At 35.6% G+C, this 20776-nt stretch overlaps 1 protein-coding gene across 1 annotated transcript; it reads left to right on the top strand.

The window, feature by feature from the left end:
- The first annotated feature begins 453 nt into the window (after positions 1-453).
- Positions 454-20741, top strand: LOC128996322 (insulin-like growth factor-binding protein complex acid labile subunit). Its single transcript, XM_054421574.1, has 7 exons — positions 454-597; positions 13348-13530; positions 15054-15222; positions 15914-16140; positions 17536-17910; positions 18481-18653; positions 18955-20741. Exons 1-7 carry the CDS (start codon positions 571-573, stop codon positions 19340-19342), a joined length of 1542 nt encoding a protein of 513 aa, XP_054277549.1. The 5' UTR covers positions 454-570; the 3' UTR covers positions 19343-20741.
- Positions 20742-20776: the final 35 nt, after the last annotated feature.

Below are 20776 nucleotides of genomic sequence, written 5' to 3'. Positions count from 1 at the left end.
GGGCTACAAAACAAGGTAAATAATTCAAATTTCTAGTTCTTACCACTGGAAAATAAATAAAAACAAAGTATACATATTGATTTCAGTTTAGGCTAATCGCACACTGTTGATTTCTGTCTTAGCGCACACGTAGCGATTGTTTAGTTCAGAAATTAATTTTTTCGATAAATTTAATAGGTCTAATGATAATGTCCTACAGCTGTGTTCGCCACATTTCAAAGAGCGAATTCCAACTCATCATTATCACTCCAAATGTTAATGAACTTCGTCTGAGGCGACGCCTAGGTGTCGGTTATCAGTATTCAAGATAAGGAGAGAGGTGGGGGAGGTTTACCCCCCTCTCCCCCCACCACACCTTTGTTGCGAACAGTCACGGGTTCTAAATTTAGCTGACTGCTCACTTCACTGCTTCACTCGCTCTCGCTCCAGTCAAGTCGTTCAGTTGTTCAGTTATTCAATTCAGTGTAGTGCAGTCAAGTCAGTCGCTGTGGTGTGTGGTGTTAGTTGTTGTTGTTAGGCTCAGTGTGGTAGTGTTTTGTGTGACAATGTGGTGATTGTGAACCATCAAACATGTGGATTACACTGAAGCTGATTACGGTAAGATGGTGTTTTTGTTTGAAGTTTCTTGAGCCCGATCAACCAGTGGTTGAGCCGGTTTCGCAAAACTCTCCTGTGGTATGGAGAGGAATATATTGTTTGTTGATAGCAGTGTATGTGTGTTTTATAGTGAAAATACAGAAGGTTAATGGTGCGTTCAATAAACTAACGAAACGACTGTTTAAATTTTTTTGACTGGAGGTCGATAGTTTTACCTAGGAAATTACTAAAATTCATCAGTCTATTTTGTAGGCTTGAATTTTATAAACGTTTCTTATAGTGAACGAACAGTTGCATACTTTCACCTTCCCTCATGTATAATAAATTTTATAAGAATAAATGCCTCTACGTAATTATTTATGTAAATAATCAAGAATTAAACAATGTCGGTCATGTAGTTAATATTGTGTTCTCAATAATACCAAAAACGAATTAACCAACCTAGGTAGGCTAGTTTATTGATTTATCTTTCATGTAAACACTGTACCGTGCAAATTATTTATGTTGATTTAAACCTATTTCAAATATTTTTCACAATACGGTACGCAAAACAGGAGCGTTACGTAAATCTGTAGTTAATTAATCAAAGTATTCGCCGATGAATAAGGATTTTAAATGGTTTGATCCATAGAAGAATGAATAACTTATAATAATCCATTGGTCCATTATAATTGGTCCAGAGGCTACCCATCATGGAATAACTTATGTTTCGAAACTGGATCCAGCTTTGATCATTGAGCTTTTTAATCAGTGTTCCTGATTTAAGATAGGCCTTTTGCTATGGTCTTTTTGTAACAAAGCTACACATAGATAATCTCAATCTATTCAACAGTCTTCTTCCATTCGTTAGCAGATTCAATTTATAGGTGAGTGCCACCTCTCAAAATAATAACAATAGTGATAACGATTAAAATTCTACGTCCACGCCAGTCTTTTATTTATTTATTCCAAACGGACATCTTCATGTTTACATGTAAATCAAAGACGTTTAATTTATATTTGAGTATTAATACGTCAAAACATTTAAAAGTTGCGTCTCCACTATCCACCTAATAATATTGGCAATAGACAATATTCGATACTGTGATATAGACAAAGATGTTAGTGATTTCGTCAGCAAAATTGTAACGACTGTTCACTTATTTAGTATTTGTTTAATGAACATTACCGTTACAGAGATTGATTATAGCTGCTTGACGGCAGAAAACGTGACTTTTCGAACGTCTTGAATTGAAAGCTAAAATTAATGATTTATGATCCCCTCTTTTTACGTAGCCTAAAGCAAGTTTGGGATAGGCTCATCGTGGTTTTACAGTTTCATAAACATAAAACCGCACAACCTTGAAGCCTTATAACTTACAGCCTGCGCTAAAAAGGATGCTGACTCACTGTTTAAAACAGCGTGGTTTTATATTTTGTCACTTTTTAAAACATACAGTGTTATGTGTTTGTTTTTATGTTTCCATACACAATAACAGCAACATAACAGTACCTACCTATAAAGAATAAACAACACTTTTATGAGTTGAAACCATTATTTTTAAAAGTATGATATTTTCTTCCACTAGGGAACGTAAAAAAATAAAAATAAAACATTTGAAATTTTTAGAATATCGATATTATTTTTTCGAATAAGGTAACCTAAACAAGAATCTCTGTTTACTTTGAAATTTGGTTAAAAATAACAATTTAAACATCCTATAAAGTAGTGCGAACTTTCAAATGTATTGCAAATTTTAAAGTGTAGGTACCTATTTAACTAAAACAATATTATAGAGCCTGTTGTTAAGTTGTACAGAATTTTAAAACCTTTTTTACGACACAGCCAATTCTCCAACATCTCCAGACAGTAACCTATATTTACGCACTGTCGAAGAAGGGCCGAAAACTTGGCTGAAATTAACACGGATAATTAGTCTAGTGCGGGAAACAGGGTAAATGACGTTTTCCAGCCCGTGCTGAATTGTTTCTTGTGGATTCGCAGCATCTGATTTCCTCACTGTTTTCCAGGGATTATGAAAAGTTGTTCATCGCTGCACACAACATTTGAAATAAATGTCTACGTGATAAAAACTTGTTTTCCTGCAGTCTCCTGACAAAGTGGCCTTCCTTGCACTGATTATAGCACAGAAAGTTGCTAATTGCTGCATCTACTTACTTTTGACGCACACATTTTACTTTTGCCGCACACCAGTATTCCAACCAAACAACACAAAACAGCGTGTTTTTATTAGACACGTAATAGGTGTTTATTAGCAACTTTCTGTGCTATAATTGCAAGGAAAACCACTTTGTCAGGACTGTAGGAAAATAACTATTTAATTCTCTTGATAATAATGCAATGACCGCAGAATCTATTATGTTTTTTAGATTAAATGTATATTAAAACAATTTAATCACACTGTATTACAAGAAATACTCCTTTCTTTTTTAGCTTTTCAGTACTATTGTTTATCTAAGTAGCTATATTAAGATAAAGAATGAATCACCTCTACTTGTCGAGCTGATGAGATTCTTCACAAAACTGTAACATGAATAAACCACTCTATCGAAGGAGTCATGGATTATAACATGCGGTAAATTTGAAAGCTCTATTGAATCGAATAATTTATTCGGTTTACAGTGACTGAAATCACAAAGAGAATACCTTTCAATACACCTGAAACATAGTTTTAGGACTTCGAACGATGGAAATGTTAAGAAATTTGTTTGACTGTGTTTTACATTCATTTTTTTTAAATTAGGAGTTCCCTAACGTTACTTTTATTTAATTACGAATAACTTAATCTGGTCCATTCATGTAAACCTCGATGTAATCTGTATGGGACATGCAGAACACCAAGAAAATACGATGCAAAATTAGTGAACCTACTTGTGAATATTCTAAATACGCAGGCATTAAGCAATGGTTATCATAATTGAAAATTAATAAATTCTGACTAATAAATTAACGCGTTAATTCCAATTACGTCTAGTGTGGTTTTGTATACACACTATATATTATTGCAGTTCTTCTCTTTAGTTTTATGCACTGGTATTTTACTAGCTGGCTTAGCAAAGTAGGTGTAGTGTTTGTTTGATATTCAGAAGCTCACTGGTTCAATCCTGAGAAAAATCATATAAAAACTTATAAAACTACGACATCGCTGCCTTGGATCCGATGCCCGGCACGCCACCGAAGACCGAACTGAACTCACTTAAACCACCAACTTCGCCAGTAGTTTTTTGTTTTAATTATTGTGTCTGTCTACACCATAATGGCATTTATTTACGTTTTAAACGTTTATTTACGTTTTATTTTGGGAACGGTCCAAACACTGGTATTTTTTAACTCCGACCCGTTGTTAAAAAGCATATTCAATTGATGAACGACCAAATGGTATCTGGGTCTGGTAACGATCTCGCTTGGAATCAAACCAGCGACCTTCAGATTTGAAGGCAAGCACTCTAAGTACTCGGTTACCCTAACAATTTTTGGTTGTAAATTTAAAACAGGACCTAGCTGTCACTAATTATTGGGTGTACAATAAATATGCCTAACTTAAGAAACCCGGACGTAACCAGTAACAAAGCAACAAACAAGTCACCTCGTTTATAACAATAGACTACTACGTTTGAACAATCATGTCAGATAACTCAAATGAATAATATTAATTTTCTTACACATTGTACGCTATACTTCATACTCTTACCCCCGTTTATCCGGTGAACCTCCTCTCATCCGGAGTGCATGACTACATCAGTGTATGCAGATGATTGCTGTTGTATGAATATGCAGATCGTACAACCCTATGTTTTGAGTGGATTGTGTTCTGTTTGGGTTGATTTATTCATCTGACTACCCTGATATTAGAGACTCGAATAACTGATGTTTGCGTAATTATCTTTTTGTCTCCTTATTTGAGTTTCCTATTACACGAAATTATTTCTGAATAAATTTTGTGTCAATGAGTCAAGGATGTCGAAAATTTCAAAGATATGATTGGGAAATACATAACTGTACTACACTGTGTGCTATTAAACGGACGTTACATAGCAGTTTGTCAATGTAAAATCCACCTATGTTTTTTTTTATATACCCTTAACAATTTATTATAATAAATTGTTGTTAGGCAAGGCATCGTAAAAAACATTCAAAGCTCAACATTTATACATAGACGTCTGAATTCCGGTTGCTGTAGTGTTTTAGACCACGTGATTTTAAGAGTAGGCGTAAACAACTACCTAGCTCGAAAGTAGGAAGGTGTGTCAGAAGTCAACCTGTTCTGGGCAAATGGAGCTTACGTATTCTATGCCCAGACACTTGTTGATTACGGTGGTAGACACGAGTGCCGAATTTAGCCATACATTCGAAAATGTAGAATAAGGATGGCTTGACTAATATATCCCCCGGTTTCAGTAGCTCCCGAAAAATATAATAATGTTGGACAATAAATTTAGCCTAGTCCTTAGACGTATCTTAATACGACCATTTTGGGTTATTCAACCAACAGCTAGTCATTTACTCAAATAGGGTTTTTTTTTCAGAATGTAACTACAATTGTAAGATTTTACTGACTAAACATGTAGATGTAAAATGTCTTTTGAAATTGTCATTGACTTTGATCACAGAACAAAGATTGAGAGTCTTTATTCTGGACTAAAACCAGACTGTTTCTTCTTCTTCAGCAAATGACTAAATGATCAAACACATCTGGATCCACCCATCAAAAGGCTACTGACTTTTCTCATTTGTACAAAGCGGCAATTCTTATCATTCGTTTCAGTAAAGGTTCGCCAACTCCGATAACACAGTAGTGGGGAGCGCGGAACAATAATACTGATGACACACGTCCGACTTGGAACACATCCGGCAATTTTGTTGGGCTTGTGCCATGTGTGGAACACTGTGTACAGACTACAGAGTCACACGTTGGCAATGATAACGTCAAACGTGTACGTTCGCATGTCCTCTTTGAACACCCAGTCGTACAAGCATCTGCGTGTGACTCATTCGAAAACAACGTAGTTTTGGGTTGGATTAATTTCTTGGAGTATAGTCGACGGGTAACGAAAACATAAAAGATAGGGAAAATATAAAATCATCCACACATTTAATTTGGAATATGTGTTTGGATTCACATAATAAAGTTGCTTTGGTGGTTGGGGGTTAATACAGCACTTAAAGTAAACTTTTGTTTGTATTTGCAGGTGTTTCCCACAAATATCTAAATCTGCTGTATAAGTTGAAAAATATTTTATTTTATTTTAGTTATTTCCCGAAATGTTACCCATTTACTGTGTACAAAAATAAAGAGAGCCATTGGGAAAATGGCTTTACAGTAGACTACGTGAATGAACTAGTGTCCAAAGTATACAAGACAAAATATAGTGGATAGTGGATGTCAATATTAGAATGTAGTCAAGTTGTTAGCTCTTTGGATGTGAATCGCTTGACCTGGCTATAACACAATCAGCTGGTCTTGACAACAAAACATTTACACGTGCACTCATACAATGGTCTCCTCTAATACAAACCCGCGACGAGAAACGAGACACAAGTGGCAACACTGGCAACGCCGCAGCCCAGGCCTATCGAAACAGCTGGCGCACGAATTCATAATGGAGAATCTGCACAATTATTACTACAGTATGTCGATAAGCCGGCCGGTGCGACGTTGCCACACCCCAACGCCGCGGTCTTATAATAAAGGAGGCTATGATTATACGCAAACGCGTTAGTCGATGCTATACGAAGTAAAACAATTCTAACGTAGCATATCAACATTAAGTCAACATAACAATTCGAAAAGGTGCATTAACTCAAAGTTTGCGACAGAAGTATTTAAATATACATACACAAACAGTGTAACTCAACGTACAAATATGTTTGCTCGGCCCAAAAACAGTAATTCGACATAAGATCCTCAAACATGTTCTTTCACCACATTAGCTATAAAATTCATCACAAAAGCAACACAAATATTACTCGTCAACGAAACTACAGAAAATGTGCTTACAGTAGACGACGTAAACATTTTAATTCAACACCAAAACCAATATGCTTACACACCAACAATCGTCATTAAAACTAAATACCCCCGCCGCAGCAAACCTGCAGACTAAGCGAATTTCCTATCTGGCTGAAATTCCACTAAATTATTCACTTAAAATTGTCAGATTTATTTCCTATTTAAATATCATTAATTTTAATGAGTACTTGGTTTGCTGATACAGGGAAGAAAATAGGGGTTTTTATTGAAATATTGATAGCTAAGTGTGAAGTAAACAAAATTTCATTACAATATGTCCAATGTCCATAGACAAGCAAGCTACAACAGTTTATTTATTCTCTATAATAATAGCATGGTCATTTTAAATTTACCTTTTTTGGTATTTTCTCCGTAACCTTTAAGAATACAACAATGATTTACTAAATTATTTGTTTTTTTATCTCTATAAAATGGTTTGGAAAGAAATTGCAACATTTATTTTTTAGGGTGAAAAATGAGAAAACCCCATTTTCCCCCATAAAACTCCGTTCCCGTAGTCCGGTCATGCTGGTTCGCAAACTCGCTGGAATAAATGTAGGTTTACACGTTTATACCAAATTTCATCAAAATCGAATCATTTTTGCTCGAGTTCTCGTGCTAACGGACACATACCGTATATGAATTTGAACGGATGGTGTTTTTGGCCTCTGGGGACCTCAAAACGAAAAAGTAAATCGGTCCCGGGTCCAAATCTTGCCATGAGTACTGCGGTAATAGCTTATTCCCCATATGGGAAATCCGCTAAAACCCCCACCCAACTCAATCATTTCACACAAAAATTAACACAGAAAACAATTTATGAATTGGCTTTTGAATGTCTCCAGTCAATTAAATCATTGTATGTCATCGCAGCGCGGTGGCGGATGGTGACGAGCTTAATTAAAAGCTATAATGGTCAATTTGGTCCATTTAAACACATGTCTGTCTGAAGTTCCTCTGCCCAATGTTGCGTTGTCGACGATAAATTGATGTTTGACGTGAAATAAAATATTTTTGTTGAAATGTAATTATTTTCCTGTTAAGAGGGTTCTACCATAGACAAAAATAATTAAATATAGACTGCCAGCCGTGCAGTGGTTACCATAGGTTCTGACGCACACCGCTGGGAGTGCCGTATAGTTGCGTAGCGCGTAGGCCGTAATACATGGCGCTCCCAGCGGTGTGCGCCAGAACCTATGGTAACCACTGCACAGCTGACGGTCTATCTTCAATTATTTTTGTCTATGGTTCTACCCAGTCGATTCAAGATGGCGGCAAAACATGCATCTACGGTACAAGCTCTCACCACTCTAAAACTACGTAATTTGTGTCCAATGATTGTGTGCTCTTAACATATAAGAGATTGCAATGGAGGGGGATAAATCGTTTTACTATTATTTAGAAGCTAAATCACATGTGAAAAAAGACTAATTTACGGATTTTCAAAACGGTTTTGTAGTATTTTTTAGTATTCGTGGTAAAGACTAACTTAAAGAAACAATTACGAAGTTTCAGGTCATCCAGGGCATATTTTGGATCTTTGTGAAAATGTTAATTAAAGTTTATAACTCGATAAACACTTTAATAATGCCACGAGGTTCTTTTTTTGTAGGACCACGTTTACGTGGTAACCAGCCGGCGTGTGGAACGGTGGAACCCTCTTAAATAGTTGAAATTTTGAAGACAGATATAATTTGGTCAGCTGATTTCAACAACATTTGTAACCAAAATCATATTACATTACCAACTGAAATGGTGACGTAATTGAGCGTAACCCAAATATGAGTGAAAATGAGTGTAGAAAAGGAGTGAGATGCATTATGTAGCTATAGATCTGTTGCTGAATAAGACCTGTTGTGTCTAAAATTTAAACGTAATTAAAAGGAAAATTAACGTACTGTTAAATTACGGATAGTAACCGGAATGTTCAAATGTGTTTAAATTGTGATAATGGTTTAAACTTTATTCTGCCACACGACTAATTAATTTAAAATCACACAATTTAAATTGTACAATACAGAAATACCGTTAGGTTCCCTATGATAAATTGGTGTGATATCTATGGATAAAGTAACTGTTTTCTACGTGTTTTGTGCTCGTGGATCGTTAATAAATAATATACCGAACATTAGAATACTTCGGTTATATCTTACAGTTATTTTTGAGGTATCTTATAAAATCAAACATTTTATTGGCGACAACATTCTCAATGTGGGTTTGTTAGCCAACGTATGGTATAAGTTACATAGTTCAGTATGACAAAATATGTTGCTTTGGTCTTAAAAAGTAAAAATCCGCGCTCAGCTTCGAGAACAACTTAAGTAGTGTAGGAAAGATTCAAGTGATTAAACTATTACAATGTTGAAGCCATACACATTCACCAAAATGATGTTAAATAAGGCTGCTCATTCCACACAATAAATGAAGGCACATCTATTTCCCTGGCAACAATGAACAACAAAGACTCCTTCAGTCAGCTGATCATTGTAACAGCAATTCCAGTATTCAAATGTAAATCGTGCTGATGATATCTCTCAAACACATTGCTTGTGGTCGCGACACTGTTTATAATGCTGGAGACGGATATACCACGATGGCAACGATGTTTATGATGTTAGTAAACAGCACACTTCTCTCAGAGTTTGAGTGAAAGCCAAAAGATTCAACTTCTAGATCAAGAGGACATCCGCAGCTGCATACAGACAGAAGTTGTTTTCGAGGGTTCAAAAGATGGCTTGTAATTTCCGAACATTTTAATTGGTTGACGTAATCGCAGTTTATCGATCAAAATGTCTATTCATATAGATTGATTGCTAACTCGTTGAATATCGGGCATTGAAGAGCAATCGCCTATCCTACTCATATGAGCAATAGCTTTAAGTAGTTTTTAGCGAATCGCCCTATAGGGAAGTACCTAATGTGCATATACCGCACGTTTCTAGATTAGGGACCAAACCATTTAATTTGGTGAGAAAGTATACAAAATATTACAAGATTTTTACAAAACCCATCCAAAGCTGAGAGGTCATAAAACTGTAGTAAAAACAAGAAACACAAATCAAGAAAGAATGTGTGTTGTGTTATTTGTTGTTTTCTTTCACGATTCCTTTACTACTACAGTACGCTATACCGGTAGCTACTGTACAGTTCTCTATGTTGTTTTTTTTTGTGATTTACAAATTTCCTGTGCATTTGTGTATTTACAAAGCAATTTTTTAGATTGTTCTTGCCTGCGGTGATGTCGAAACGTCGTGAACACCTTAAAAAAAATCGTGATGGAAAATTATCGTCAATAAATCCCTGAAACAAACTTAATTACGAAGGAAATGTAATAAAACAAAGCCACGCCGCGATTAAAATTCTAACGCAGATTTATTATTTTGGCTGCATTGTAAACATAGGGATACAAGACGTTATCCGAGATGCAGGCAGATTCTCAAACGAGCCCAGAAATAAACAAAACACTCCACCAGACACATTTCGTTCAGCCATCCATCTGTTTCAGCCAAGAATGAACAGCTGTTCTGTGTGTGGCCTGCTACTGCACAATGCTCAGCAGTTACGTCGTCTGCTGTTTTGAGGTTATGTTCGCCTGCAGGCGCCGAGGTGGGAGAAACGGGCGGGGAAATATTTATGACCATGTCGCAACTTTTCCTTTGAGACCGAAGTCGCTCTCGCTCGACGACTTGGTCGTGTGGGTGACCATTGTATTGCCGCATTCCGCGTTGTATTGTATTGTCGGGTATTCTGTATTGCTTTGTTCGTGGATGATTGTGAAGAGTTGATTTCAGACGATAAACTCGTCGACTCGCTCCGTCCGTATGAAACCTATACAAATAATAATTGTGATTTTTTTTTGCTGTGTACGAAATTGCTATAGAAAAATACATCAGCCATACCGGTGTTTACTGACAAAATTAAAATACACAATGTATCAAATGGAGGCACTCTAATCTAAATCTTTAAACTATAACTTAGACTAATCAATATGTTTTACCGTATCGATTTTTAAATGCACCTTGGAAAAATAAAAATCTACATGCGTGGATATTTCGTTAATAAGATATTGTTGTAGCGGTCGAGTGGTCACGTGATTTCACTGCAGACGATCTCGTGTATTGCTACTTCCCTTTCAACTTCCATGACACCTTAATTGTGAGCGATGAGGAACGCCGGGCGCACTTCATTCAACCATAGATTAAAGAGTAGATTGGCATACTCTTTAATCTATGGTTTAACCAGTGACAGGCAAATAATCAATTGGTCGTCCCAGAACTTGCGTCCTGTTCCTATTCAACTGTTCCAGGGATTAGGCGATAGGGATTCCAGCGCATTCGTTTTTTAATGTCCATCTTATATACACAAAACTGGACAGAAATGGGTCCTCTGATTTCTTAATTGCTGTGTCATAACTTCCTCAGGCCACGTTGATCAAGCAAATTATTCTTACTTAACGCGTTATAGCTTTTCAAAGGATCGACAAGATGTCTAGACTATTTTTACTTGCTTCAAAAAACAATGTCCAATGTGTGATTACTTACGATGGGTCCTAGCTGTCCTTGATGGGGACGTGACTGACTGCCACTGCCGCAGGAAAATTTGTATATTGCTACACAACCAATTTGAACATTTAAAAATTTCACATAGGCTTTCCAAGTAACTATGTTGGTAGAACAAAATAACAAGGAAAAGTAAACAAAATACTTGAAACATATGATTATAACAAGCCATCCCTAGTAGGTATATGCAAATTATAAAGTACAGTACAAAGTGATAAACATGAGTCGTTACTATTGACAAATATTACATTGGAGATTACTCGATATAGGTAAAATAGAGCAAGTCTGTGTTGACAATGAATACAAACCCTTTGTTGATGATTAATTGATTGGTGTTGATGATTGTTTCGTGTTGGTGCCGTTTGAGTGCACTGGCGTCAACTCAATGTTTCACTATGGTTTAAGGGTAGATTTTACAATTTTTACTCACTCTTTTTTTGTAGCTTACATAATTTGCACAGCTGTATTCGTAATAAATTAAAATTCCACTGGAGCTTAAATAATAATATCCAAAATTAGTTGTAAAACAGGTGAGTTTTCCTTATATAGATTTTACAATCGAAATATAAACTATACCGAGCCATGGCTCGGTCCTCCATGGTGGAAGAAAAACACATAGGTGTGCTATTCAAAATTAACAACAGAAATTAAATTGCTTTTATATAAAACGATTCAACCAAAACTATACAAAACCAGTGTGGACGTGGTATCCAACTGTTGGGAACATCCAGTGAATCAAATCTGAACGTCATCCAAAGATTCCAATCTAAGGTTCTAAGGTACACTCTCCAGGCACCATGGTTTGTTAATAACGAAGTGCTTCACAGGGACAGTCGAACCCCAACGGTAAAAGAAGAAATTTCAAGGTTAAGTGTCAAATACTTAAAGAAATTAGAGTACCATACTAACTACCTTGCTTTAAATTTATTGGACAACAGCAACTGTGTATATAGATTAAAAGATGCCATGTTTTGGACCTAAGTTGTCTTTTAGCGAATTTCCCATATAGGGAAAATAAGCTATTACCGTGGTACTCATGGTAAGACCTGGACCCGGGACCGATTTACTTTTTCGTTTTGAGGTCCCTAGAGGCCAAAAACACCATCCGTTCAAATTCATATGTATATATATATATATTTATATATATATGTGTCCGTTAGCACGATAACTCGAGCAAAAATGATCCGATTTTGATTAAATTTGGTATAAACGTGTAAACCTACATTTATTCGAACGAGTTCACGAACCAGCATGATCGGACTATGGGAACAGGGGTTTATGGGGTAAAAATAGGTTTTTCCCATTTTTGACCCTAAAAAACACAAAAGTTCACAATTTCTTTCCAAACCATTTTGTAAAGCTTAAAAAAACAAATAATTTAGTATATTGAAGCATTATTGTGCGCCTAATGGTTACGGAGAAAATTCCAAAAAATTGTAAATTTAAAATTCCCATGTTATTCTTATGGAGAATAATTCAACTGTTGTAGTTTGCTTGTTTATGAACATATTTTGATCGAATTTGAAAAATACATTAATTTCTTACTAAACTGTAAACATTTTAAAACAAAAAAAAACTTTTTTACCCTCCCTGTTGCAGCAAACCTAAGTACTCGTTAAACTAATTCTATTTAAATAGGGAATAAATGTGATATATTTAAGGAGGCATTTTAGTGTAAATCCAATCAGGCAAATGGAAATTCGCTTAGTCTGCATGTTTGCTGCGGCGGGGGTATTTAGGAATTTATGGATTTAAAACTTCGTACCAATATACAAAGTTTTTGTGTTAGCTTTATTGTTGGAGAAAGACTAACTACTTTATTTCAATTTTATCATATTTGCCTATTGTTCTATTTTTGTTGAACAGATTGTAAATTAAATAAAATGTTAAAACAAAATTCCAGTCATATACTGACGTTACCCAGATTGTAAACAAAAAAAATCACCTGATTGTATTAACATAAGTATATATGTATTTTGATTTGATTGTTATTACTGTTTCTAAATAATGAAATGGTGTTTGCAATCTGGGTGACGTCAGCATAAGACGGGAATAGCACACCTATGTTTTGTGCCACTATGCAGTCCCCTATAGTCCTAAATAATCTGATACAAATTGTAATATAATGAATGATTCCAAGTACTTTGCTGTTGTCCTAATCAAATGTTTTCTACTTCTAGGTCTTTTGCTGTGTTGGAGTGGACTGGAGCCATGCCTTGGAGAAGGATATAGAGGTAGCCTGCTTGGATGGGAAAGCAACCACAATTGAAGACGGAGGAGTGGAGGCCAACTGTGGCTACCAGGGACTTACAAGGGTCACCACCTTCGCACCTTGGCTCTTCCAGCTGGCCAACGTTCTACAGGTATATACATAAGTCGGGAACATTCTGGTACTATTTTTTGGTCCCAAATTTACATCCTATCCTAGGGTTTAGTCTGGGGAATTTTTTTACACTTCAGAGGTGATTGGCAGGATTTGAACCCGGGACTTCAGGGACTAAACATTTCTCTCATGTGCAGCAAAGTGCCACTTCACACACTAGTTAAACAAATAACTATTCTTAAATTCAGTATACACTATTCAGCATTTTCTTGTTAAAGGGTTTGGTTGTATATTTAATAGGTACAGTAACTTACCTACCTAAGCAGTCTAGGAATAGCACTGTCTTTAATATCAAGTTTATTTCATTCAATAAGACTTTCAATAACCCAGTCAATAATGAGGGGTTTCTGAACAATATCAAAATCTTACTTGGAATATTTTGTTTAAACAACATCTGTAAAATGAAAATTCTCTGATTAGTAATTAATAGTCTGAAATAAAGATGTAAATCTGGGTAGAATAAAGGCATGCAAAGTCATTCTTCCAGTAAAGAACTTGAGTGTGCAAAGTGTTAGTCATAGGGCTTCAAGTGTTTATCAACTGTGTGTGCAAACTTTGTTTAACTGCAAGTGCTGGTGACTTCATTAAGCAAACAATAAGTCCCTACTTGACCATGTGTCCATTCTCTCATATCTCTTTGTTAATTGACCTCATAGCGTTTGCCTTTATTTTTCACAGTTTTTTCTCTATAAACAGAGATAAAGGTTTCTATGTACATTATTTTGTTTGCCTATAATCAGATACTTGACTGTGAATGAAGTATACAAAGTTAATATTCATTACCTGAAGTAGCCTAATTAAGTGATAAAAAAACTTGTATAAGTATAATAAATTGTATTCTAAAAATATTTATTGGGTGTGTTTGCCCAAAATTCTAAAATATCAACAAAGTTCTCTATGGTTGAACGTTTTGTCGCATATGATAAGAGGAATGGCTGGATAGCGTAATTTGATCGTGCTCTCATAGTAATTAGAAAGAAGGTTGACAGATCAATTCTGTAAAATTTGTTCAAACTGGGCCCAGCTGGCTTTAATAATTATGAAAGAAACAGCTGATATTAGTCAGTAACAAAGCTACACACATTATCTTACTCAACTTCAGTTCATTCCTCTTAAAATACACACGTATGCATACATCAGTGTTATAAAAGTTATCAATAGTTTTTTATCCTTTACGCGCTAGTGGGATTTTGTAAGTAAGAATCGCTAATACTTATGGGAAAACAGTCTGAACCCTTGATTTTTGTGTATAAGTTGTCCCTCCTGCAAATAAATTGTGAGATGTTAACCATTAAGCTTGCACCACCAGTTAAATCTGGAGAAAGATTTACATTTTATGGATCTAAACTGGATTTTGCTGTCCTTGATCATTCAGGTTTTTATAAAAAAAAAAAAAAAAACACTTGTACAGAATGCCCTCAGCAATTGACGTAACAATAGTAGTTTGTAATTTTCAGTATATTTGTCAAACTAATTTATCGTAATCTTTATTTATTTTTTTAGAAAGTGAATGCGTCCCACAATCACCTCAAGAAAGTGACAGTGTTGCCAGTTTTGCCGAGAGTGTTGACTCTAACCCTTGACCACAACAGCATCAAAGACATCGAACCTCTCGCATTTACCGGGTTGGAGAATCTGCAGAACTTGGACTTGAGCTACAACCGAATTTCAGGTGACTGAGAATTACAGTTTTTTAAAATATAAGTTACCATAACTAACTTGTTGTAGGCTTAATTTGGGCCTATATATAAGGGGGATATATTGCAACGTCTGTTCTAGTTTGAAGTTCACTGTTGGCAATGGCGAGTGTTTGTTGAATACGGTAATGTTTCCGAAATTTACCATCACAGGTTATTTTTACCTACCGACTGGCCTTGAATTCAGAACAAGGTTTTTAAGGGCTTTTACAAGTAAAAGAATGTGGGGTCAAACTATAATGAGAGCAGAAGAGGGGTAGTGAAAGACAGACTGAATAGATGTTAAAAGAGAGATTTTTCAGGGAAAAATAAGTTGATCGTACTAGAGGGAAGAAGACAGAGAAGAAGGATGGATGAGTTTAAGAAAGGTTTAGAGAAGAAAACAAGATGTCAAATGGTCAAGGAAAGGTAAGAATAGGAAATATAAAGAAAACTTCTCAATATCCAGATCCAGAAATGAATAACCGGAACAGAAAGTGATTTGTTTATGTACCTATATTCTGGATGTCTACATCACAATGCTTGAATACTATTCTCGTCATGTTTCTTCAGCTATTATTGAGGTCATGCATTAATCTTGCACGTACTGTTGTACAAATTTAGTATTCATCCATTGTCTTGAATTATTTTACTTAAAACAATTAAATTCCCTTAATGTTGCTGTAGGAGAAAGCCTAAAGGGTGTGTTGGTCGGCAAGAAGACTCCGGGAGGTGATAGATTCGAACCTCTGCCCATCAGGGTACTCAACCTCGGCCACAACAACATCAGCAGTCTAGAGCCTGATGTTGTGGCTCACCTGCAATATCTACGGGATTTATACCTCGACAACAACCCCATCACTGACATCGGGGTGGAGTTCTCCCAGGCGCTGCAGGAACTGACGGAACTCAAGGTGGGTGGAGAGTGCTTGCCTGAGGTTCCCAGATGATTTGAAACTAAACCTAGCTGTATTTGATCTAGAAATTGAACCTGTCAGCTCACGATGGACGTTTTAAATGGTCGTGGCTAGAGCAGCTGGTATTGTTCCTATATCATATTCAACCCCCATATTCTCCTTTACACACATAGGTGTTTCACTATTGTATACATATAATCTAATTAAGATGGGAAAGTGTTTTAAACGCAGGTACAAAACATTCTTTGATCTTTACCGACATCTTAAGGGAAAAATTTGATAGCAAAGCACACAAGCATACTGTTAAAACCTAAAATATTTAGGCCTAACATAAAACTGTTGTTTGGTCTTTTGTAAACTTTTGTTTTAAAAATGTGCCCCTGATGTACATTTGGATTTAGTGTGTAGAAAAATTCACCCAATTTCGAACTGCTAAGATAGATCCTTAGGCTAGGATTATACTAGGACGCTGGCGTCCGAGAGGCCAGCGTCCGGGACGCTAGCGGGGCATTAAATCAAATGGGGGCGATTATACTATGGATGCTAGCGTCGGATGCTAAAAAAAGCCACCGAAAACTCGAAATTATTACCGTAGGTGGCATGGTAAAACCTAGGCCCGGGACCGATTTACTTTTTCATTTTGATGTCCCCAGAGGCCAAAAACACCATCCGTTCGTATAGATTTAAATATCTAAATATATATGTCTGTAAACGCGATAACTGGAGTAACTTTTGTTCTATTTTGAAGAAATTTGGTTTTAAGGTGAAGGGTGGGATAAATTTGAATGAGTTCGCGAACCAGCATGAACATACCTTGGGAACAGGGTTTATGTGCTAAAAAAGGGGGTTTGTCATTTTTGACCCATAAAACTAAAAAATTCACAATTTCTCTCTAGACAATTTTAATGAGCTTAAAAACAAATAATTTAGTACCTATATTTAAGTGTTTTTGTACTGTTATTAGTTATGGAGAAAATTAAAAAAGAGTGTATTAAAAATTGCCATGTTATTCTTATAGAAAATGTTGTTAAGTGTTGGAATTTGCTTGTGTATGGATATATTTCGATTAAACTTGGCCAATTTGTTTTATACTAAGCTAATAATACAGTATTTTACAAAAAAACACACTTTATTAGCCCCCTTAAAGTATAAAACCTTGGTACTCGTTAAACCTAATGTTATTTAATGTTACAAAAAGTGACTAAACATTGAAATAAAATGGCAGTCCGAGAGGCTAGCATCCCAACATAAATCACGTAATTTTTCGGCTCGAGGTGGGACGCTAGCCTCTCGGATGTCAGCATCCCGGACGCCAGCGTCCTAGTATAATCCTAGCCTTAGACACAATATTGTTTCAACAAAATACTTTCCTCTCAATAATGTTTGTTTCAGTTATTGAGCCTTGCTGAATGCAAGTTAAAAACTCTGCCCAAAGACGCATTTTCCGGCCTAGATCTAACCACGTTGTTGTTGAATGGGAACCAGTTCACTCAAGTACCAGATCTTCAACTTCTCGGTAACACACTTAGAGTACTTAACATGAATCAGAATCCGATCGAAGAGCTGGACGACACTTCATTCGCTGGGCTGCACAGGCTCAATGAAATTATGATCTCAGGGATGCCAAAGCTAACGAAGATCGGATCTGGAACTTTCTCGATTTTGGAGAATATCAAAATAATCAGCTGTACGTACAATCCTCAACTTGTTGCAATAGAAGAGAAAGCGTTTTGGAAACTTGATTTGAAACGGACAATGCTTCAAGAGGTAAAGAACAATAATTGTATTTTGTAAACCACTTAGTTAATAAGTTTGAGTTGAGTTGGTTTTACTTAGTTAATGAGACTTCAAGACAAACTTTCTCCTCAAAAAGAATATGTTTGGTTGTGTCTACGCCAGGGGCATAAAAATTGGGTAAGGAGAAATATGAAAAAGGGAATCAGTCTAAATCTCTCAAATATTTTTGGACATGAAGGAAATTAAACCTGTCTCTCTCACGCAAAAGTCTGAGACGCTAGCCACTAGGCTCACACACCTTGATATTTTGATAGCAAATTACTGAGAATAGGGCTTAAGAAAATCCCAAAACTTAGATTAGAAATTAGATTCAACAGCACCACTTGGTTTTATGATATTCTCACACGTTATCACAATAATAATTTAATTGGTGATTGGCAGGATTTGAACCAGAGACCCTGGGGACCAAAGTACACCACTCTGTCACTAGACCAGCCTGCTCCCCACAGTTGTGCTACCTTTAACTATGTAAAGAACTTCAGCATTAAAATTGCAAAACATTAAGGATACTTATTATTACTTATGTTATTATATTTTTAGGTGTATTTGAACAACAACAATCTTCCAAGAGTGAGAAAGAACCTTCTTCCATGGCTCCGAATGTCGAAGGTGACCTTGGATGGGAATCCGTGGGTTTGCGATTGTCGTCTGCACTGGCTGGCAATTCTTCTGCGTAGTAGAAACAACACTGTGGATCGGCTCACAGAGATCAAGTAAATAACTAAACAATTCTTATTTATTTCCAGCATGGACATTTTCCGCTATGCGACTACCAATTTATCATAGAATAAAGACAATGGAAAAGATATATCCGCTAAATCTCTTTAGGGAATATCCGTATCAACGTATGCATCACAAGAAGAAGCTATATGTGGAATGTTAAAATATCAAATGACTTTTGAAACGCTCCTTGTGTTGGTGTTGATGGGACGGTTAAAATAGTATACACTCTTTAAGAAATTGTTGTTCTAAGAAACTAACCTTAAAATAATAATCAATTGTCTAACTTTTCAGATGTAAAGAACCAGTCTGGCTTAACGGGAAGCAAATAGTGTTTTGGGACATCGATTTGACCGGCCGACACGAAAACTTCCCCTGCCTCGCTGAGAGAGAAGAAGAAAAACTGCTCCAACAAAAGCTGCTACTAGAACAGCGAAAATTCGAACTAGAAAGAATTAAAAATGCTACGCCTCCAAAAGAGGAAGAGAGTTCTGTTAAGTTTTACTATATCTTTGCCATTGCTGGCGTTATTATCTCAGTTTTAATTATTGGTGCGATCATTGCATTCAACAAATATAGAAACTACCGGCCAATTTACAATGTTGAAAAAGTGTCCGCGATGAATAACGAAATGAAGTACATGAAGGGTTCGATCACTGAGAAGGCTCAGCTAGTCCCTTAGCGAGTAAATTAACTATGCGTAAATGTTACTTAAATTCATGAATTTAATTTTATGACAGAATTTTTCACCTGAAAGAGATAAGTTACATTTTCATTTACAAATCTTATTTTTGGACTGATTTTTGTGAAATAACAACTTCAGTAGAATTGTGTTAATTAAAAACACATGAGGCTGGAAGACTTAATTATGTTACTGTGCCTTAATTTTTAAGTAGTAAAACGGATGTAGTTTGCCATAAAGGAAAAAATACTGAACAATAAATCATAAGTCACTCTAGTCGTAAGCGTTAGGTTAGTCATTCAAAACATGAATGCTTGTAGCATCACTGTACGATAAACATACCAAGTGTGTTCATTTAAAAAATAATGTTCATTAGATTTTGTATAAGGTTAATTTTGTTCTATACAATGTAGCCTACTTTAAGAATCGGTAGGTCCGCCGGCCATCTTGGATTTTCTGCCCATAATGGCAATGTTAATGGTTGAAGCATATTACCGCATTGTTTATTAAGATAAAAAGTACCTCATACCTTATACCTCCTTCTTCGTCTTTTACCCACAATGTGGGAATGACAGTGTCACTTAACATGGTTACTAATCAAGTTGCAAAATATCTCACTTTAAAGCTATTCAAACAGCGGATGTGATTTGCTATCTACTAAAAAGCAGATGTGAATTGCTATCTACTTTTTAATTTTAATTGTAATAATTTTGTCAAAATACATCATTATTTTGTGTGAACAAAATACATCAACAAAAACATATGTTCACTTTGAAGCCTATTAATCATGCACCGTAAGCTTGATTACGGAGCAGAAAATTTTCTGTGGTTCTTAAATATATTTTCTATGTGAATTGATTTTCGGATTTTTAAAACTTTTGTTTTAGAGGTTGAAAAAAAACCATAGTTTGAGTCAATATATTTATGCAGTTTGACAAAATAATAACAATTAAAATTAAAAAGTAGACAGCAAATCACATCTGCGGTTTCAATAGCTTAAAAATTAGATATTTTGCAACTTTTTATCTTCTTAATAAACAACGCCATGCTTCAACCATTAACATTGCCATTATGGGAAGAAAATCCAAAATGACCGGGGGGCCTACCGACTCCTAATGTTTAGTAATAATTTATCCTTAGTGTTTTAAAATTAAATGATGGTAATATTTTCCCCTGATAAACTCTAAAAACCCAAAGCAAAAATACTAGGTTCGTTTCATTGTATGTGGATCAGGATAGGATAATAACATTAAATAAGTGTTTAAGTTGAAATAACATTGTATTAGCAAGCTTAAGTTTTCATAACTTTGCAGTAATATTTTCATCGCTTTGGTTATATAAGTCTGTTGTAAATAAAACGTTTTATATGAAAAAAATAAAAACTGACAAGTATGTTTAAGTACTTTTTAAACTTTCCTGGAGTAAGGAACAAAA

This window comes from Macrosteles quadrilineatus, unplaced genomic scaffold (assembly GCF_028750875.1).
Source record: "Macrosteles quadrilineatus isolate MER2022 unplaced genomic scaffold, UCM_ALF_1.0 Scaffold_6__1_contigs__length_79288215, whole genome shotgun sequence".
Classification (NCBI taxonomy): domain Eukaryota; kingdom Metazoa; phylum Arthropoda; class Insecta; order Hemiptera; family Cicadellidae; genus Macrosteles; species Macrosteles quadrilineatus.
Note: the sequence above shows the minus strand (reverse complement) of the source record. Positions and strands in the feature narration are given on the sequence as shown.

Excerpts from the sequence above, each read along its gene's own strand:
- LOC128996322 (XM_054421574.1), top strand. The coding sequence starts at position 571 with ATGTGGATTACACTGAAGCTGATTACG. Across the intron at positions 16,141-17,535 it reads AGGAACTGACGGAACTCAAG|TTATTGAGCCTTGCTGAATG; the intron begins GTGGGTGGAGAG and ends TGTTTGTTTCAG. Across the intron at positions 18,654-18,954 it reads GATCGGCTCACAGAGATCAA|ATGTAAAGAACCAGTCTGGC; the intron begins GTAAATAACTAA and ends CTAACTTTTCAG.